We start from the raw sequence: 17,163 nt of genomic DNA, 5'->3' as shown, positions 1-17,163 counted from the left end.
GGGGGGGGGCATGGGCGGCCGTGGTGTGAATCACAACCACAACGGGGTGAATCACCGCGCGACGCATAGGCCGGCCGGCGCCGCGGGGCGCGCGAGAGATAGGGGCGTCATAGCAGGAGACGGCTAGCCGCGGGTGTCCAGGACGCGCGGTGCTCTGCTCTGCTCGTCGTCGATGTGGCGTGACGCGGGTTTATCGGGCCTCGCCATCGCGCGCACCGCGGCAGCATCAGCGGCCGCGACCGTGGCCGCCGCCACCACCAGCACACACGGCTGCGCCCGGCCACGTGACCCGCGAGAGAGGATCGAGAGCATGCGGGAGCCGCGGCGGCGCCCTGCTCGCCGGCACGCCACGTAGTGCCTCGGCCACATGACACACGCGCGCCCGAAGCGCACCGCCATAAGCAGGCACGATGATTCCGGACGCAATCAGCCTAATGACCCGACGCGGACCTGGCCGTACCTGGCCGGCGGCGGCGGCGTCACGCGGTGCGTCCACCACAACGACGCCGTCCTTGTCGCGGCCCGCGCCGCCCACCTGCCCGCCGACGCGCTCTCGCTGTTATCAGACGCGATTGCGTGGGAGGACAGCGCTCCACGGCGTGGCGGTGCACGGCACGGGCTCAAGCACCCCGCGCAGCACCCATGTCCTCTGGCGCCATGGGCGCAGGCGCCACTATTGGCAGGCCGAAAGAGGGCGCGGCCGCGCGGCCACCGGGGGAGAGGGGTGGGGAGAAAGGGGAGGGAGCGGGGCGTGGCGCGGTGTGGCGACCTGCCCGCAGCGCGCCGCCGCGCCGCCGCCCGCCGCGCCCGACCCGCACCCGTCAGCTGGTGTGCAGCAGTGAAGGGAGCACGACTCGTGGCCGATACCGATAGCGCGCCGCGCCGGTATCTCTGGCGTCGCTTCGCTGGTCCTGCCTGTGTTCCAATTCCGTCTCAAAATGGATCTGTTGAACGCGTTTTCCGAAAAGTTTTGGGACAAAGACATTTGGCTTCCGCCGAATGTAACGTGGGCCGACTTCAAACCCAACGATAAATATGTCTATTGCGACCACCGTCACCTCCTGTACCCTTTCCCTATGGCATTGGTGATGTTACTCTTGAGATTCGCATTTGAAAAGTAAGTTAATTAATAACTTATGTGTAAAATTGTCCATATTGTCTTTAACTATTTTTAAACGCGAAGAAATCGAGTATCTCCCGCTCTTAGGCTGTTTGCAGTAAGCCCGTACGCTCTGGTAAATGAATTCGTTTTGGTTCTCCTCTCAATGGTGTATCTATGTAACGATCTACAGATTGGATCCCTCAATCATATCCTTTCCGACTCATTGATCTAGCAGATTACAACCATGACTTTTTGATAAAATTTTGAGTTTTAGTTGAGGGTTGCTGTTTGAAAAAGTTAGGTTATCAGTAAACAATATCAAATTCTTGAATTTTATTTCCATATGTCTACAACATGAACATCTAACCCTTATAATTATATTTAATTTTAATGTAAGAAATAAATTTTTGTTTGTTCATGCTGCAACACATTTGTTTTAATTGTTTACCATTTTTTTAGGTATTGGTTAGCCCCCATCGGAATATCTCTTGGTATCAAATATAAGAGGGCAAAGAAGGCACCCCCAAATGATATTCTTGAAAAGGCACATCAATCAAAGGAAAAGCTGAAACATAAACAAATCACTGGTCTTGCCAAGCAACTTGATTGGCCTGAAAGGAAGGTTGAGCGCTGGCTTCGTGTCCGTCGAACTCAAGACAAGCCCACCACGCTAGTTAAATTTTGTGAAAACAGGTGGGTTTTTCTGAACTTTAGAAACCTATGTAAATGATAAGTTATTTGTATCACCGCCCTTATTGTTTTACAGCTGGAGGTGCACCTATTACGTATTATCATTTACATTTGGCATTTTTGTTTTATGGGACAAGCCTTGGCTCTGGGATATTAAGCAGTGTTGGGTTGGCTACCCTCTGGAACAAGTTCGTGAACTTCAATGATGTGTGTGTGTTTTACCTTTCCATGAGCAGATTTTAATAAGTTTTGGCTTGTCAACAGAGTCTTACCAATGATGTCTGGTGGTACTACATGATATCCATGTCATTCTACTACTCTCTTTGCATATCTCAGTTTTTTGATGTGAAACGGAAAGACTTTTGGCAAATGTTTATCCATCACATTGCAACTGTAACGTTGATGTCTCTCTCATGGGTTTGCAATCTTTACCGAGCTGGCACCTTAGTCTTGGTTGTTCATGACTGTGCTGATATATTCTTGGATGCAGCTAAGATGGCAAAATATGCAAGTTTATCAAAAATCTGTGATATTCTTCTTGGAGTTTTTACAGTGTTGTGGATTGTCACAAGGATAGGAATCTACCCATTCTGGATTATATACAGGTGACTATTTATCTTTACCTAACATTATGCATTGTAGAACTTTGGTCAAATGCTGCAATCTAGCACTCTTCTTTCCTCTCATTATCCCTGCACCTGAACACCTTGCACCTAATACTCTCTGTGTTACCATGTGCCCTCAACCTAACTCTCCCTGTGCATGGCTTAGTTCCCTTCTCTACTATGGGTATGTAGTAAATAACTACCCGTAAATCCAAAATCTAAAGTAGAAACCTAAGAGGGAAATTTATGTAGATCACTATGTATAGGATTTCCTAGACAGACAAATGGGGAGGAATTTTTTGAATCTTACCATTGTTGTTTCAATTTTTTGCCCCCAGCACGTCCGTGACGGCACCTGACATGGTGGCCATTTTTCCAGCATACTACATTTTCAACTCTCTTCTGATCCTACTTCTGGTTCTACATGTTATTTGGACCTATCTCATTCTTCGAGTTGTTTATAATTCAATTCTCATGGGTTCGGTGAGTGTCGTGTTTTTATTATCTATTTCAACCAATTCAAACATCCTACTTCTTGTTTTAACTGTGATTTTGAAACCGCATTTTCTCATTTTTCTGTTGTAGATGGACAAAGACATTCGTAGTTCATCTAGTGAAGAGTTATCTGAGAGCTCAGGTGGCTCTCAGTCGTTGAAGGACTGAGTCATTATGCATTATTTCATCAAATTGCCTGCATTTACATGTTGAATATCCTAGTATAAAAACGCTAATGAGTAGGGTACAAATATTTCAGTGTTGCAGTTTCATGATGGAGATCATTTCTTTTCTTGAATTGCTTGTATTTCTTATAGAAACTTTAAAAAATTATCCCCAAGTTCAACACAACTTTGCTGTTCGTATGTGGCATGTAAAATGTTCCTTTAATAAAATTTTAATGTATCCTTTAGAGAAACTGCGTCATTTAAAATTTTTGCTGACTCAATCAAAATATTGCATATATTATATATTGCAAAATTTGAAGGGTTTTTGCTCATATGAAGCTTCTTAACCAATTCCAATTTCGGGCATTTTTAAAGTATCATTTATATGATCTCAAAGGCAGCCAGTAATGTAATAAATAGACTGTTTACTACCACTATTGCCACAGTTATATTTTTTTCTTTAGCTTTACAGTAGCTACATTTTTTTTAATTCCAGTTTCTCCTCATTTTGACAGTGTATGTTGTCTGATACCGTTTATTTTACAACATTCCATCTATTTTCAAAACACCTTTCAATTTCTTAATATTCTGCCCTCCATCATTAATGTAGAGGAAAGTTGTATTAGAAACTTTAATTTGAACAATAACAATATGGGGATGAGCATCTAGGTTTACTGGTCACTTTTGGAAAACATTTTTTTGCCAAAAATGATTTTGGTTTGGTGCAGTTGTGTATGAAAATGTTAGTGATTAAGGGTCTAAACCTGTAAAATCCCCCCCTCTTCTTTAAGCTGTTTTATGCCTTCAGCCCTGCTAAAATATGTTTCTCTTTCCCATCTACAGCTCCAGCCAAATTACTGTTTTAGCTGATAATGTACAATTAAACAAATCATCCAAATCTTGTTTTGAATAAGGATGTAAAATTGAAAGTATCTACTTATTGAATCAAGTATTGACCTGGTGATTTATATTTATAGTGAGAACAATGTTCCATGGAGATTATTACATTATTTCAGTTTCTGTGCGGAGAGAACAAAATGTTACCTAGTTGCCTTTAGAATTTTGAAACTGTTCTTATGGAAGTTTAAGAACGTCTGCTCTGTTCTGTGTTGTTCATAAAAATATTAATCTAAAAAAAAATCTGAGATTCTGCCGTGTAAGTCATACTTTTTGGGGTGAAAATGTTGTATTAGAATATGAAGTCTTAATATTACGTATTCACCTGAGTCTAAGACCCCTGTTTAAAACCCCTCCCGCTTTTAAATCGTCAAATTAAGAAAAAAAAAGAAGAAATGTCTAACTTAACGGGAGGCGCCGACACGTGTGTAAAGTGTATTTAATGTGTTTCTGGGCTTCTGAAGTGTTCGGGACCCTCCTTGGCTTAACCTCGGCGTATTAGATCCCCCGCTACTTCCGCGATGAATTTTCGGGGGGGGGGGGGGGGTTAGACTCAGGTTAATGTGTAATTCTTGTGGCCTACTAAAGGTTATTGAACTAATTTCTCTAAATTTTTGTCACCTGTCTTATCCTCTTACTCCATTTATCATTGCTGGTACACCACAGCTTGGGTACTGAAGGACTGTTTTAAACCAAAAGCTTCTTCAGCTTGCGCTATTATTTATTATCTAGTATTGTGGAAATAGATATTAAGCAGGTACATTTTGAAGAGTATCTTAACTTTTTTTTTTTTTAGCAAAGTGCCATTTTCTTTGTCCTGGCTGGAGGGATGCCAGTTTTGTGATTTAAATTTAACAATTCTATCTGTTTTAACCTTTTGAAATGATTCTTATTATACTTCTTGTTTGCTTTTATTGTACTAATGATACCTGTGCAAAGAAATTGGTAGGCAATTGCTGAAGATTTAGTCAAAAACTGCCTGAAATTTTCCTACTTTGATGATTGCAACTGAGACAAGACTTGTATTTAACTGCTAATAATGTCTTGCTATCCAAACATATGGTTTGCAGTTAAATTAAAATATTTCTTTTAAATGCTTTGCATTGTGCCTTAGTTCTATTTTTGATGTTTGAAATGTTTATAATGTTTTGAGGTTGTTGATGACCAAAGACCATTTGATTCATATTGTCTCCTACCCAACTCTACTGCCACTCTGTTTTTAGTTGGAGCTTATGTCAGAAAACATCTCCTAGCTTCAGGACTGTTATGAGACTTGTCGTGCATCTGTAAGATGTATCTGTAGTTCGTAAGTAATAATTTTCTATTGAGATTGTCAGCTGTATAGCACCCAGGTTTAATGGTTGGTTGACAATTCGTTTCATTTGTGAGTCTTGCTCTAGTTTTTAAAGCATGATGTGCTCTGACGATCTTAGCTTAAATAATTATGTATGTTTTTAAATAATTAATGCATTATAATGATGTTGCAACGCCTAAGTTTGTACAAGGCTATGCTGTTGAATTCATGACCATATTGGTTGCCTCTTTCAAGAACATGATTACTGAATACTTAAAAAAATATTAAATATGACTGCTGTGATATCCTCTTATTTAGTTTTTTTCTTGCTTGGTAGAGTGTTAAGGGTTTTGCCCTTAATCATTTAGATTTTGGAAACTGCAGTATTTTGTATTTGACATTCTATGGCTTGTCATTTTACTTACTGAGAACAATCACAACATTCTGTTTTAATTATTACTTGTACATTCAATGTTTATCCTGTAGCTTTTTAACTTCATTGCTGGCTTTTTCATTAAGTTTGTTTGTCACATGGTAAAGGTTTAAGTTATCATGGTCTTCACGCCCACACTTTTCCTTTTGTGTGGCACCTTTGTTTGTGTTTCATGAATGAAAACTGTCCTGTATGTATGTATGACTTGATGCATGGCTTTCACACTGAACCTCTAATTTTTGTGCTTTCAGCCACAAACTTCTAATTTATGTGGCTTGTCTGTCTATAGTCCTATTTTGTGAACTCTTTCTGCAAATTATTTTCTAAATAAATACTTCACTAAAATTGACCAAGTATTTTTAATGTAAACTTGTCCTTTAAAAAAAAAAAAAAAAAAAAAAACTAGAACAAAACTGAAAATATGGTTGCGCTTGGGCTAATAATTACACACGATTCATAGCATAAGTATATTGAAAACTTAGAAGTGCTATGTGTTTCTTCGCACTGTTACAACCTGAGATTTACATATCACATCCGCACGCACGATAGGGTTATAGGGTTGAAAAGTAATATGTCAAAAAGTTCAAAAACCGCGCCAAGAACGTTTTACCCTTTGATTTTCTTGATGTACCAACATCTGATAACAAAACCACTGAACGTTTCGAATACTTCGTGTTTCATGAGGAAAAAATATGTCATTTGATTCTTTTTTGATTGATTCAACTTCTGACTGAACTGTTTTAAAATTTCCACAATTAGAACTAAAATTTATGTGTAGCAATATTACACAAGGGAGACAACAGGTCAAAAGTCCTCCCATGTGGTTAACCGATTGGCGGTTTAAAATTGGAAGACAGCAGAGTTTGTGTTGTAGTTGTCTATTTTGATCACACACTTGTCTAAATGTTATTTCTGTTTATTAAGGCTCACTAAGTGGTTATTTTGCTCTACCGTAGTAATAATTTTTTGTTTCATCGGGACTTACACGTGTTCCTAACATGCAAGGTAAGTTTTGTCACTCTTTTTTGGAAATGAGAATATGACACTTTTGACCACTGATGATGATATTTGTTGGGAAAATCCCATAACGCAACCAATGTGTACTAGTTCGAAACGTCCTCAAACAATAATATTTCTTACTTGTGATTGTTTTGTGACTTTGAACTTAAATACTTCATTAGTTCGCGCTGTCAGGGTTTTCCCTATTATTTCAAACTGTATGTTGTTGTCTGTAAGTGTGGTTATGTTTCTACTGATTTCTATACCAATCCAATTGGCAATTTTCCGTTTCATTTCTCTGAAGACTGTTTCAAAGTTGGGATTAGATTTATCTGTCTGTTACCATTATCAAAACATGTCTTTTGTTGGTAATTTTTCTTAATAGTTTTGCACAAGCTATGTTTTTACCAACCTTTATTGCCAATTATCCTATTATTTTGTGACGTGCGTGATTCTTATTCTTTATTTGCTTTTCTTATATCTTACACATAATTTTTTTATAGTGATTGCTCAACGCCTGCATAAGCGATGCAGTTCAGGAGACATGTATAAGCATATGTATTGGTGAAGTTGAAGTCAGTTGGAGATACTATGGAAGTCGGAATCCGAGTTGTTAGAGGCCCAGATTGGAAGTGGGGCAATCAAGATGAAGGCGAGGGTCACATTGGCACCGTAGTGGAAATTGGAAGATCAGGTAGCACAACCTCCCCTGATAAGACTGTAGTTGTTCAGTGGGATGGAGGCATGCGCACCAATTATCGGGTTGGTTACCAAGGATCATTTGATTTACGGATCATTGACAATGCCCCAGCGGGTAAGTTTTTATTTTACTTTCTTAAATTTTGATTCATACTTCTCCAATATCACATTCATTTCTTTTGTTTTCAGGTGTGAAGCATCCAAACATTGTTTGTGATGGTTGTAATCAGCGCGGAATAATGGGTATTCACTGGAAGTGTGAAAACTGTCCAGATTATGACTTGTGCACTGAATGTTATATGACCGACACACATGACTCCTCTCACATGTTTCAAAGATTTGAAACAGCTTCTTCTATTGGGTAAGTGTTTCACAAATTTATTTGAGATCTGTCTCTTCTCTGTTTTCACTTTCTTTTTCTTTTTGAGCTTTAGAAAGGATTTACCTATCCAAATTACTTTTAAAAGTAAAACTTTGATTCTTTTTAAAATTGCAGTGTTCTTGTGGGACCAAGAAGAGGAGAGACTAAGGTTCCTTTAAAAGGAATTTTCATAGGTGCTAAAGTTGTTAGAGGACATGATTGGGATTGGGGAAACCAGGATGGTGGAGAAGGTCTGCCTTCGAAATAACATCAATGACAAACTTTTCCAAATTTAAATGTCTTTGAATTTTATGCATTTGTGTTCCCTCTTTAGGTAAAACTGGAAGGGTAACTGACATAAGAGGCTGGGACAATGAATCAGGGAGATCCGTAGCAAATGTTACTTGGACATCAGGTTCGACCAATGTCTACCGCTTAGGACACAAAGGTAAAGTTGACTTAAGATGCATAGAACCAGCATCCGGAGGCTACTATTACCGAGAACATCTACCTATCTTAGGTAAGTTTAGAACTTTGTGAGTTGCTGTGCTGTATTTTAGGACAAAATTTGATTTACATACTGTATTTTTTCAACTTTTCTCTGACCCTTTTTTTCTTAATTTTTCTTAATTTTTTAAAACTTCAACAGGACAAGGCCTTGAGCATGTTTTGGTTGGAGCATTAGCTAACAGGCTGTTAGGAACCCCCTCTCTCACATTCAGTGTCGGAGATAAAGTTAAAGTTAACAAAGATGTTGAAACGTTAAAAACAATGCAGGAAGGACATGGTGGATGGAACCCAAGAATGGCTCAAGTATGTCTGATGTTAATTAATGCCATTATTTTTATTACATAGTATGTTTTATTTGCACCTGTACTGAAAAATAATTGTTGAAATACCCTTTCAGTATATTGGTAAAGTGGGCACAGTACACAGAGTCACAGACAGAGGAGACATAAGAGTCCAGTATGAGGGGTGCAATCATCGATGGACTTTTAATCCTTCAGCTTTAACTAAACGAAACTGTTTCTCTGTGGGAGACTTTGTTCGAGTTATTCATGATACAGATAAAGTCAAAGAGTACCAAAAAGGACATGGAGAATGGATTGAAGTCATGAATAGTGTATGTTAATTAGTTATCCAATCCCTTTTTTGTCTTTTTTTATTGCTCTGTTTTTCTTTTAAACTATTTTTTTTTTTACTTTCTGTTTCTTAGGCTTTAGGTAAAGTAGGTAAAGTGGTAAAGATATACTCTGATGGTGATCTGAGGGTTTCTATAGCGGGACAAACATGGACTCTGAACCCATTGAGTGTTCAATTAGTTCCCCAGACATCAATAGATCAGGATAATACCAATATTGAGTTATCAAGGGAGGACCATGCGAGTAAGTTGAAATCAGCCAATGTGTTGTGTACTGCTTTCCTCCTAGCACAGTAATCTCTGACAATCTCATACCTGAAATTTTCCTTTCAGATCCTTTAACATCCCTTCTCTCAACTCTAAAAGATTCCACTGGTGAGGATGATGGTGTTCTTGATGTTGTTAGAGAGGCAGCTCAGGGACATCTAGAAACTGTCCGTGACTTCTTACTAAAACATCCTGAAAAGGTAAGTTTACTTGAACTTGAAAGCCTCCCTTCATCTTAGTCCTTCTCACCATTCTCTGACAATTGTTTTGCAGGTTGATTGCAAGTCAAAGTGTCGAACATGTTTACAAGTAGCTTCTCATCAAGGCCATGCTGAAATGGTACAGCTTTTGCTCTCTCTTGGAGCTTCATTATCACTTGCTGATGATGATGGTGATACTGCTATACATTACTCAGCTTTTGGGTTTGTTTATTTTTATTGTTTCTTGCCACATTTCAAGCTGTTATCAAAGTTAATGATAATAATTATAATCTAATCTGCATCAATTTTCTTAATTTAACTTTTAGCAACCAACCTGACATAATGGATTTGCTTTTAAAAGCTGGGGCAGATCGTAATGTTACAAACAAGGGATCATGCACTGCATTGCACGTAGCTGTTAACAAACAGCATGTGCATTGTGTGCGTGTCTTACTGCGATGGAAGTGTAATGTCAATGTTCAGGTAGTTCGGCTCCAGTTCTTAAACTAAATGCCAGCATATACCTAGTCAATAAGCTTGACATTCATGTAGGTCAAAACGTAAAAATGAGGTACTCCCTATTTTCTGAGACCAAGTGGTGTGTATGGGCTGAGCCCATTGGGCTCCCAGTGTGCCTATACTCGGCTAAATCTCACAAAATTATTGTCATGAAGTAGAGCAAGCAATGGTCATGTTTCTACCGTTATTTCTACTTGACACATTGTTTAAGAAATTGTAGGGTGCAAAGATCAATTTCACGACGTCAACTTATTTTTGTTTTAAAAACTTGTCAATCATCTTTTATATGCTGGCATTTATGTGACCATATCGGCCTTCAATAAAAGTGTTTCTTTCTTTTAAAATTCTTTTCTACAATTTTTATTTTTGTAATTCAGGATTCTTATGGAGATACTGCTCTTCATGATGCTATTGGCAAGGAAAACTTAGATATCACAGATATGCTTTGTAGTGTGCCTGGACTTGATTTCACTGTAAGAAATAATCGTGGCTTCAATGTACTGCATCATGCAGCTCTTAAAGGAAACAGTTTGTAAGAGACTTATAAAGTGCTGAGCAATATTGTTTTTTTGTCACTTTGGAATTTAAATAAAATAATTTGGTATCTCTAGGGCAACTGAAAAATTATTGCTGCGGTCAAGACAACTTGTTGATGTAAAGAAAGATGATGGATTTGCTGCTCTTCATTTAGCTTGCTTAAATGGTCATAGAGCAGTTGCTGAAACTCTCCTCGTTCAAGGACAGGCAGAAGTCGATCTAAGAAACAATAGACGCCAAACACCATTGATTTTGGCGGTTTCTCAGGTTTAAATAAAAAGACTCTCTTTTGCATGTGTTTTGTATTATTTCTCCGCTTTTTGCTCTAACATTTCTACACTTTCAGGGGCATTGCTCTTTGGTAGAATTGTGTGTATCATTGAGAGCAGATATTCATGCAGAGGATGAAGATGGTGATACTGCCCTTCATTTGGCTCTTATGAAACGAGGAAGCATTGTTGTCTCTGATGTGAATGAATTAGAAGCTCCTACTATTTTTGGGGTTGGTATTGATTATAAAATACAATTTTAATAGAAAGCTAGATGTGTTGCATTTTGCTGGGCACTTAAACTTTTATTTTCTTTTACAGATTTATTCTATGCTGGTTGGTGGTGGCCGAGCTGCAGTGCAGCATCCAGTGGCTATAGCAATTGCATGTTATTTAATTCAAGAAGGATGCTCTCTTGAAAAGAAAAATAACAAAGGAAAAACTCCACTTGATTTAATATCGGATTTATCCTTACAAGACATCATGAAGAAATATGTCACTCAAAGAAGGTGAGACAGTGCGTCCTAAGAAAATTTGTATTCCAACTACCAATGGAACGCTCCAAATTATAACTCAATTTTTTCTCCTAGTTTTTCTTCTGAACCAGGTGCCTCTGGTAGTGGTGAGAGAGCATCTCCTCTGTTTCAAGTTGATCTTTCTGGAAATTACCCATCTCAGTTGAGTGCAATTCCTAGTGGTTCATCAGAGCCTGAAAGTGATCAGAAACTTTTGTCCACTCCCTCAAGAAGTCAACGACAAAGCAGAGCTAGCGCTAGTTGTCACTCAAATCCATCAACATCAATAGAGATGGATGCTGGAGAAAGACCTATTCCTGTGGAATGTATTGTTTGTTCAGAGTTAGCTGATCAGAATGTTAAGTTTGAACCATGTATGCATCGGATAGCCTGTGAAGACTGTTCATCCAGGATGAAAAAATGTTTGAAATGTGGTCAAAATATCACTAGACGTTTAACTCAAGGTGTGTTGGTGCTATGACAAAAAGTTTTTTTGTAGTTTGTTTAATATGTTGAGAAGTGCATTAAGATAAGCATCTTTTCTTCTGTTACAGATGGACGAATAATTGCATGCAAGTCTCGGCAGCCGAGTGCAGAGCGCTTGAGATACCTGGAAAGCAAGATCGCTGAAATTGAAGAAGCTCATTGCTGCTCAATTTGTATGGAACGACGACGGAATGTAGTTTTCCTTTGTGGACATAGCGCCTGTGACAAATGCTCTCACACGCTCAAAATCTGTCACATGTGCAGAAAAACAATTACCAAGAAGATAAATATTTACTGACATATGATCAACATAGAGCAATGGCTTCCATAAAGAACTTGGTAGCCATAATAATTGCCCCTTAAGTCTGAAGGCTACATTTCATTTAATTTATTTTTAGTCCCTATTCTTACTTGGTTGGTTTCTTTACTTGTGCATCTGTTCTTCCTCGCACCATTTTTTACCAGTTTTACAGTATTAACTTTATTTTTGGTACCTTCATCATCCTTTCTGTATTAGCTAATATCTGTATATGGTGGGTAAGGATGTTATGTGCCAAAATGGTTGCCTGATCATGGTAAATGCATCCCACATTCTATGGGGGGCAAGTACAAGTAGATAGCAATGTGATGAAAATATGTTTCATACTGACCGACCCATTCTTGCTTTGTCTGGTTTGAAAGTTCTGCTTTGATTATCAAGAAAAAATATTGCTGTTCATCATCTTCATGTATTATGCATATTACATGAACCACTGACTTATTTCTTTGAATGGCAACTGTCAATTTAAATTTTAAGGAGTACATGTCTATGTACTTTATTATTGGTGTAATCAAGTCATTTCTATTTTATTCCTGCATTTTTATTTTTGTCTGTTCGTGCTAGTACGGTACATTTTACGTTTTTGAAATCTCAGATTTATTGGTACATTTGTTTTAAATACTTGTAACATGTGGCGTGTCTGGGTATTAAACTTGACTGACACCAACACCATCAATCGAATTGATACTTGCTTTAATTTTAGCTAAAATTGCTATTTTTAAATATTATTTGCAATCTTTAGAGGATTTTTAATGTGTAATATTGCGGCGTTCATGGTAGCCAATTTATAAACTTCTATAAATACTGTATATTTTGCCTTTGCTGCTTCATTGCCTATTGAGTATGGTACTCATTAAAATTTGTTCTTAACTTTGTTAATGAGCAAGTTCCTTTGATTGAGGTATAGTATTCTGTGATAAAAAGTGTCTAGAAATAGTTACTTTGTCCTTTTTTAATACATATGCATCTTGTGTGTAGTTTTCGTTTTGTGGGCCCCATTGTGATTTAATTTCTGGGCTGATAAGTACGAAGAAATTAATTTTCCAGTAAGCATCAAGAAAATATGATTTGGAGTCAAGTGGATGGGAACATTCTAGTCTACTGATGCAAACAAGGCCTCACATAAGCTATTTTGTGAATATCTATGTTGTGGGCCAACAATTGTTCCTAGCATTTGTTCTTGGAAAATAGGTCAATAAATTGATTAGACCTAGTTGTGAGCTCACTAGTCTTCCTTTGATCTGAATAAAGAAATGTATCACTTGAGTTGTTGTTTCTCACTGGGATTATTAAAGCAGACACAAGTTTAAAAATACATTATCAATGCTAGGGCTTTTAATGGTTTTTATATCAAGAATGCTTACAATAAGGAATGAAAAACAACTGCAGTGCACAACAAAGAAAAAGGAGGGGAGAATAATTTAAAACAAGTAGACAGGCAACATGGTCTGGTACATTGATTTCTATACATTAACAATGCACAATATGTTGGCTTCTACAAAAGAAAGACTAAATTTTATCACTGGTTTGTAACGAGACCTATTCTAGGACATAGTTATAACTCCGTTCTTAATAAAGGATTACCAAGAAGACATTAAAATATAAAATTGCCTCTAGTATCAACAGCTTAAAAACGTATCATTGCATATGCAAAATAAGAAACGCACAATTTGGATTTCACCTTATCAGCACATGGGTAGCAGGCCACAGTGGCAAATACAAAAAGTTGGTAAAATACTTTAGTACGTATATTTTACCCACCTTAACACTGGTAGCAAATTTAACCAAACTCAACAGAACTCCTAGCAAATTTACTCTTAAAGGATAATGCATTATCCTAAAGCGTATTTGTAGTTGATTAAATCAATCCAGAAAACACTTGCCATGCCATACTGGCGCCTCAACACCAGCAAATGAATTAGGTTTCTTCACTGATGGTACACAGGATAAAGTAATAGCAATCATTTCAGGTGGTCCATCCAACACAAAAGATTGTCAGCCTTCTTTGCATTAGTGGTGTTATTTTCAGGGGATAAGGGTTCACTGCAATCACACAAGGTCAGGTAATTCCTCATCATCGGAGTCTGTACCAGCTTCTAGGTCATCGAAACTAGGCTTGTCTTCTCCTCCTCCAAGACCGCCCATCTGTCTCATCATCTGCGAGAAAAAAAAAAAAAGAAGCATTAAATACTTGTACAGTACATACATCACAGAAATGCCATTTAACCAATCAAAGCTCACCTCTTCTAAGTCTTCTCCACCACCGCCGCCGCCACCTCCCATTCCTCCCAATTCATCTTCACTATCATCCTCATCTTTCCATTTGTTGAAGTCAACCTTTAACCAATGGACCTTCTTCTTATCCTTAAGTAGTGATGGCCAGTATGGTCCATCATCCTTTTTCTTGAGGATTAGTTCTATGTTACGGTCCCTTACGCTCTTAAGACATTTCTGGATAGAGGAAACAGACACATAAGAAACAGTAAGAAAAATGGGTTCTACCCTCAAGCTCATCATGAGGGCTAACACATACCTCGGGATCGACTTCCTTGAAGAGAGGTATAGTGACTTCGTACTTTTTCTTTTCTGCTCCACCAGTGCCTTTGAAATAAATTTTATCTGCTTCTATTTGAAGATCAGGACTTTTGCAATCCTCGACACAGATGGTGGCAAACACAACGTTAGCTCTCTGAGCCCATTGAACTGGAGGTGGTACAGCTCTGAAAAAAATAAACGAATGGTTAGTTGTGCAAAAAATCTAGCCCTGTCTTTACCAAGCCAAGAACTATGAACTTATATGAACATTGAACAAAGTGGCAGTACTTTTATTATGAGTAGGAGAGTCAGTCAATATCAAGTGTCAGCCAAAAATAAAGCCACAGCTACAATACTGGAGTAAGTACGCGGAAAAGAGGATGAAGTTAACCTATTAGCCACCCTCATATCAGTTGTCATGACAACCATGATTATAAAAAAACTATTTGAAACCTGATTACCCTATGAATGCAAATTGAATGGCAAGATGCAAAGAAATGGATTGCAGCTCACAACGAGCCAAAGATCAGAACTATGCTCATGAGGAACGTCCAGAAAAATCTTGAAAGCAGGCTTTCAAACACTGATATACGAACTGATAGATAAATAACTAGGGAGGAGGGTTTCGAAGAGTTAGAGGAAGTGTTACGAATAAACCTCTAGTTCCTTCTTAGCCCAACAATTTAAACTATTGTCTCTTTCCACGAGAAAATGAAGACCGAGCGTGCTGCTAAATTTGCGCACATGGTTAGGAGGGTGGAGGTAGACCGCAAGCGTAGCAGCGGACATGGAAGAAGTGATAGTGCATGGCGTAAGTGCAGAAAGGGTAAATATCATGCAATGCATCGCTGTGCAATTCAATCGCCCCAGCGCGCTTATCATCTAAATGGGTAATTGTGAAACAAAGAACACATTTCCCGGCAGCAAAGATGGCGGCATGAGCGGCTAACATGGTGCCTCAAACACCCATGCCTATAACTCCGCACGGCGCCGCTCCTCCGGGAGACCAAAATGCAGATTCCGTCGCGCAGTTTTCAGGATTCCAAATAACCTGTGCGAAATACTCACACTTCCTCGCCGGACATGATGATGAACGCTAGTGAACGGCGGCGGGTAAACAAATGAAAAGGGCTAACGAGGTACAATGCGAATGCGCACGGTCACGATCGATTTTTCGAAAAAACCGTGGCGGCGCCTTGTGCGCAGAGAAAACGACCCCGACTCCCGCCGTCCAGTTGCGCCACCACACGTGGCTGCCGGCACCGGCTCCGCTGTCTCAGGAGAACGCGCCGGCCGCGGGGCTTTAGAACAAATTCGCCACGTCAGTTAGGCCCCTCCAGCGTCTCGTGATAAAGTTGGACCATGTTGAACCACCGGTACCGTGCGAGGAGCGACGGCGAGGACCATCGCGGCGGGACGGAATCTCGCACCAGGCAGGGCACTGGGATAACACCCGAACCCGAACGCGCGACCGACCCGTCGTGCGACGTTGCCAGTTGGGCCTTGGGCCCGTCGACCAACTCAAACAAAACAGCTCACTGACTCGCCTACTTGTTTTTGTGGTTATTGCAGGAATTGTAGGAGACAAAGTTGGTTTTTGGTTTTTGCTTCAACTGTGACCTTTGCTTTCTTGAATCACTCGGAATTTTAACGATTTTCCTCTAAAACCTGGGAATTCAGGTACCCACCGACACCGACTGAATGGAGCCGCTCTCCCCCTCTTCAAATAGGAATTTTCAATTGATTAAAAAACTAAATGTTCAAAATGACTGAAGCACTTTTTTTAAAGATTAATGCTCAGTGCTGTTATCTGTCAGAATAAACTGTCACACTTACTAAAGCTCAACACTCCTATGTATCAACAAACTGTAATTGTATACTCTAAATTAGTGCAAGGCATATCGTCCACAGAAAGTCACGTTTCTTCTCCCCAATTTTTGCAACTGTGCAACGCAAAGAAAGTTGAACACTTGTCAGTGCTTGTCATTAAATCGTCAGATGCCAAGGTCTTAGGTCAGAGCGATACAGTCCCATCTCTTAAGTTTGATAAGTGCTCTGCTCCAGCCCGCATTGCATACCGTGTAGCGTAGCATCTTAAATGTTAAAAACATTCCCTTCTTAAGTAAAACATTTTTCTTTTTTTAAAGTATACAGTCATTGCAGTTTTAAGTCTGCTGGAAGAGTGGATGATTAGTTTTCAGATGTCAGGCAAGGAGTAGGTATAAAACTGAGAAGATTTTAGAAATGTGAAAAATACTATAAAATTCTTTAATAGAATGAATTGTAAGAAATACAAATAGTGGTATACATAAATAAAATGAACAGAATACAGAGATAAAACAGACTATAAAATATTCAAGCACACTCCATGTCTCTGAACGTTTCCCAAGAAAGACAGTGAATCAAATGAAGCCAATGGTAATGTTTTAGCCTCTTGTTTGTTGCTAAGGCGACATGAGCATAAAAAAGACACGAGAAATAAATAAAACTAACAATCAGTAATTGTATAAGAACTAACGCATAACTGACATTTGAGTCATGCATTTGTAAAAATTAACATACTCAGTGTCATTTAAAACCAAAAACAGTGCAATGTTGAAAATGCTCAACATTTTTTTAAAATTTCTATAAAA

General features: G+C 39.0%; 3 protein-coding genes and 1 long non-coding RNA gene across 4 annotated transcripts; 3 read left to right on the top strand and 1 right to left on the bottom strand.

Annotated features, from left to right (window-relative positions):
• The first annotated feature begins 804 nt into the window (after nucleotides 1-804).
• Nucleotides 805-6,032, top strand: LOC113202527 (ceramide synthase 5). The gene is made up of 6 exons (XM_026416790.2): nucleotides 805-1,117; nucleotides 1,562-1,795; nucleotides 1,869-1,980; nucleotides 2,057-2,397; nucleotides 2,736-2,880; nucleotides 2,983-6,032. Exons 1-6 carry the CDS (start codon nucleotides 939-941, stop codon nucleotides 3,058-3,060), a joined length of 1,089 nt encoding a protein of 362 aa, XP_026272575.1. The 5' UTR covers nucleotides 805-938; the 3' UTR covers nucleotides 3,061-6,032.
• Nucleotides 6,033-6,514: 482 nt separating this feature from the next.
• On the top strand, nucleotides 6,515-13,261 carry LOC113202562 (E3 ubiquitin-protein ligase MIB2). Its single transcript, XM_026416848.2, has 17 exons — nucleotides 6,515-6,688; nucleotides 7,186-7,496; nucleotides 7,571-7,742; nucleotides 7,878-7,993; nucleotides 8,077-8,262; nucleotides 8,392-8,555; nucleotides 8,650-8,865; nucleotides 8,959-9,127; nucleotides 9,217-9,350; nucleotides 9,424-9,572; nucleotides 9,677-9,833; nucleotides 10,247-10,401; nucleotides 10,481-10,673; nucleotides 10,753-10,908; nucleotides 10,997-11,184; nucleotides 11,266-11,654; nucleotides 11,745-13,261. The coding sequence occupies exons 2-17, from the start codon at nucleotides 7,274-7,276 to the stop codon at nucleotides 11,972-11,974; spliced, it is 2,997 nt and encodes a 998-aa protein (XP_026272633.1). The 5' UTR covers nucleotides 6,515-6,688; nucleotides 7,186-7,273; the 3' UTR covers nucleotides 11,975-13,261.
• A 39-nt stretch (nucleotides 13,262-13,300) lies between these two features.
• LOC113202563 (co-chaperone protein daf-41) lies at nucleotides 13,301-15,759 on the bottom strand. The gene is made up of 4 exons (XM_026416849.2): nucleotides 15,599-15,759; nucleotides 14,529-14,715; nucleotides 14,237-14,446; nucleotides 13,301-14,152 (listed from the first exon to the last, which is right to left on the bottom strand). The coding sequence occupies exons 1-4, from the start codon at nucleotides 15,613-15,615 to the stop codon at nucleotides 14,045-14,047; spliced, it is 522 nt and encodes a 173-aa protein (XP_026272634.1). The 5' UTR covers nucleotides 15,616-15,759; the 3' UTR covers nucleotides 13,301-14,044.
• A 152-nt stretch (nucleotides 15,760-15,911) lies between these two features.
• Nucleotides 15,912-16,937, top strand: LOC113202564 (uncharacterized). Its single transcript, XR_003303216.2, has 2 exons — nucleotides 15,912-16,119; nucleotides 16,211-16,937. It is a non-coding gene; the product is annotated as an uncharacterized LOC113202564 (long non-coding RNA).
• The last annotated feature ends 226 nt before the right edge of the window (nucleotides 16,938-17,163 follow it).

This window comes from Frankliniella occidentalis, unplaced genomic scaffold (assembly GCF_000697945.3).
Source record: "Frankliniella occidentalis isolate FOCC.00 unplaced genomic scaffold, Focc_3.1 Scaffold144, whole genome shotgun sequence".
Lineage (NCBI taxonomy): Eukaryota > Metazoa > Arthropoda > Insecta > Thysanoptera > Thripidae > Frankliniella > Frankliniella occidentalis.
Note: the sequence above shows the minus strand (reverse complement) of the source record. Positions and strands in the feature narration are given on the sequence as shown.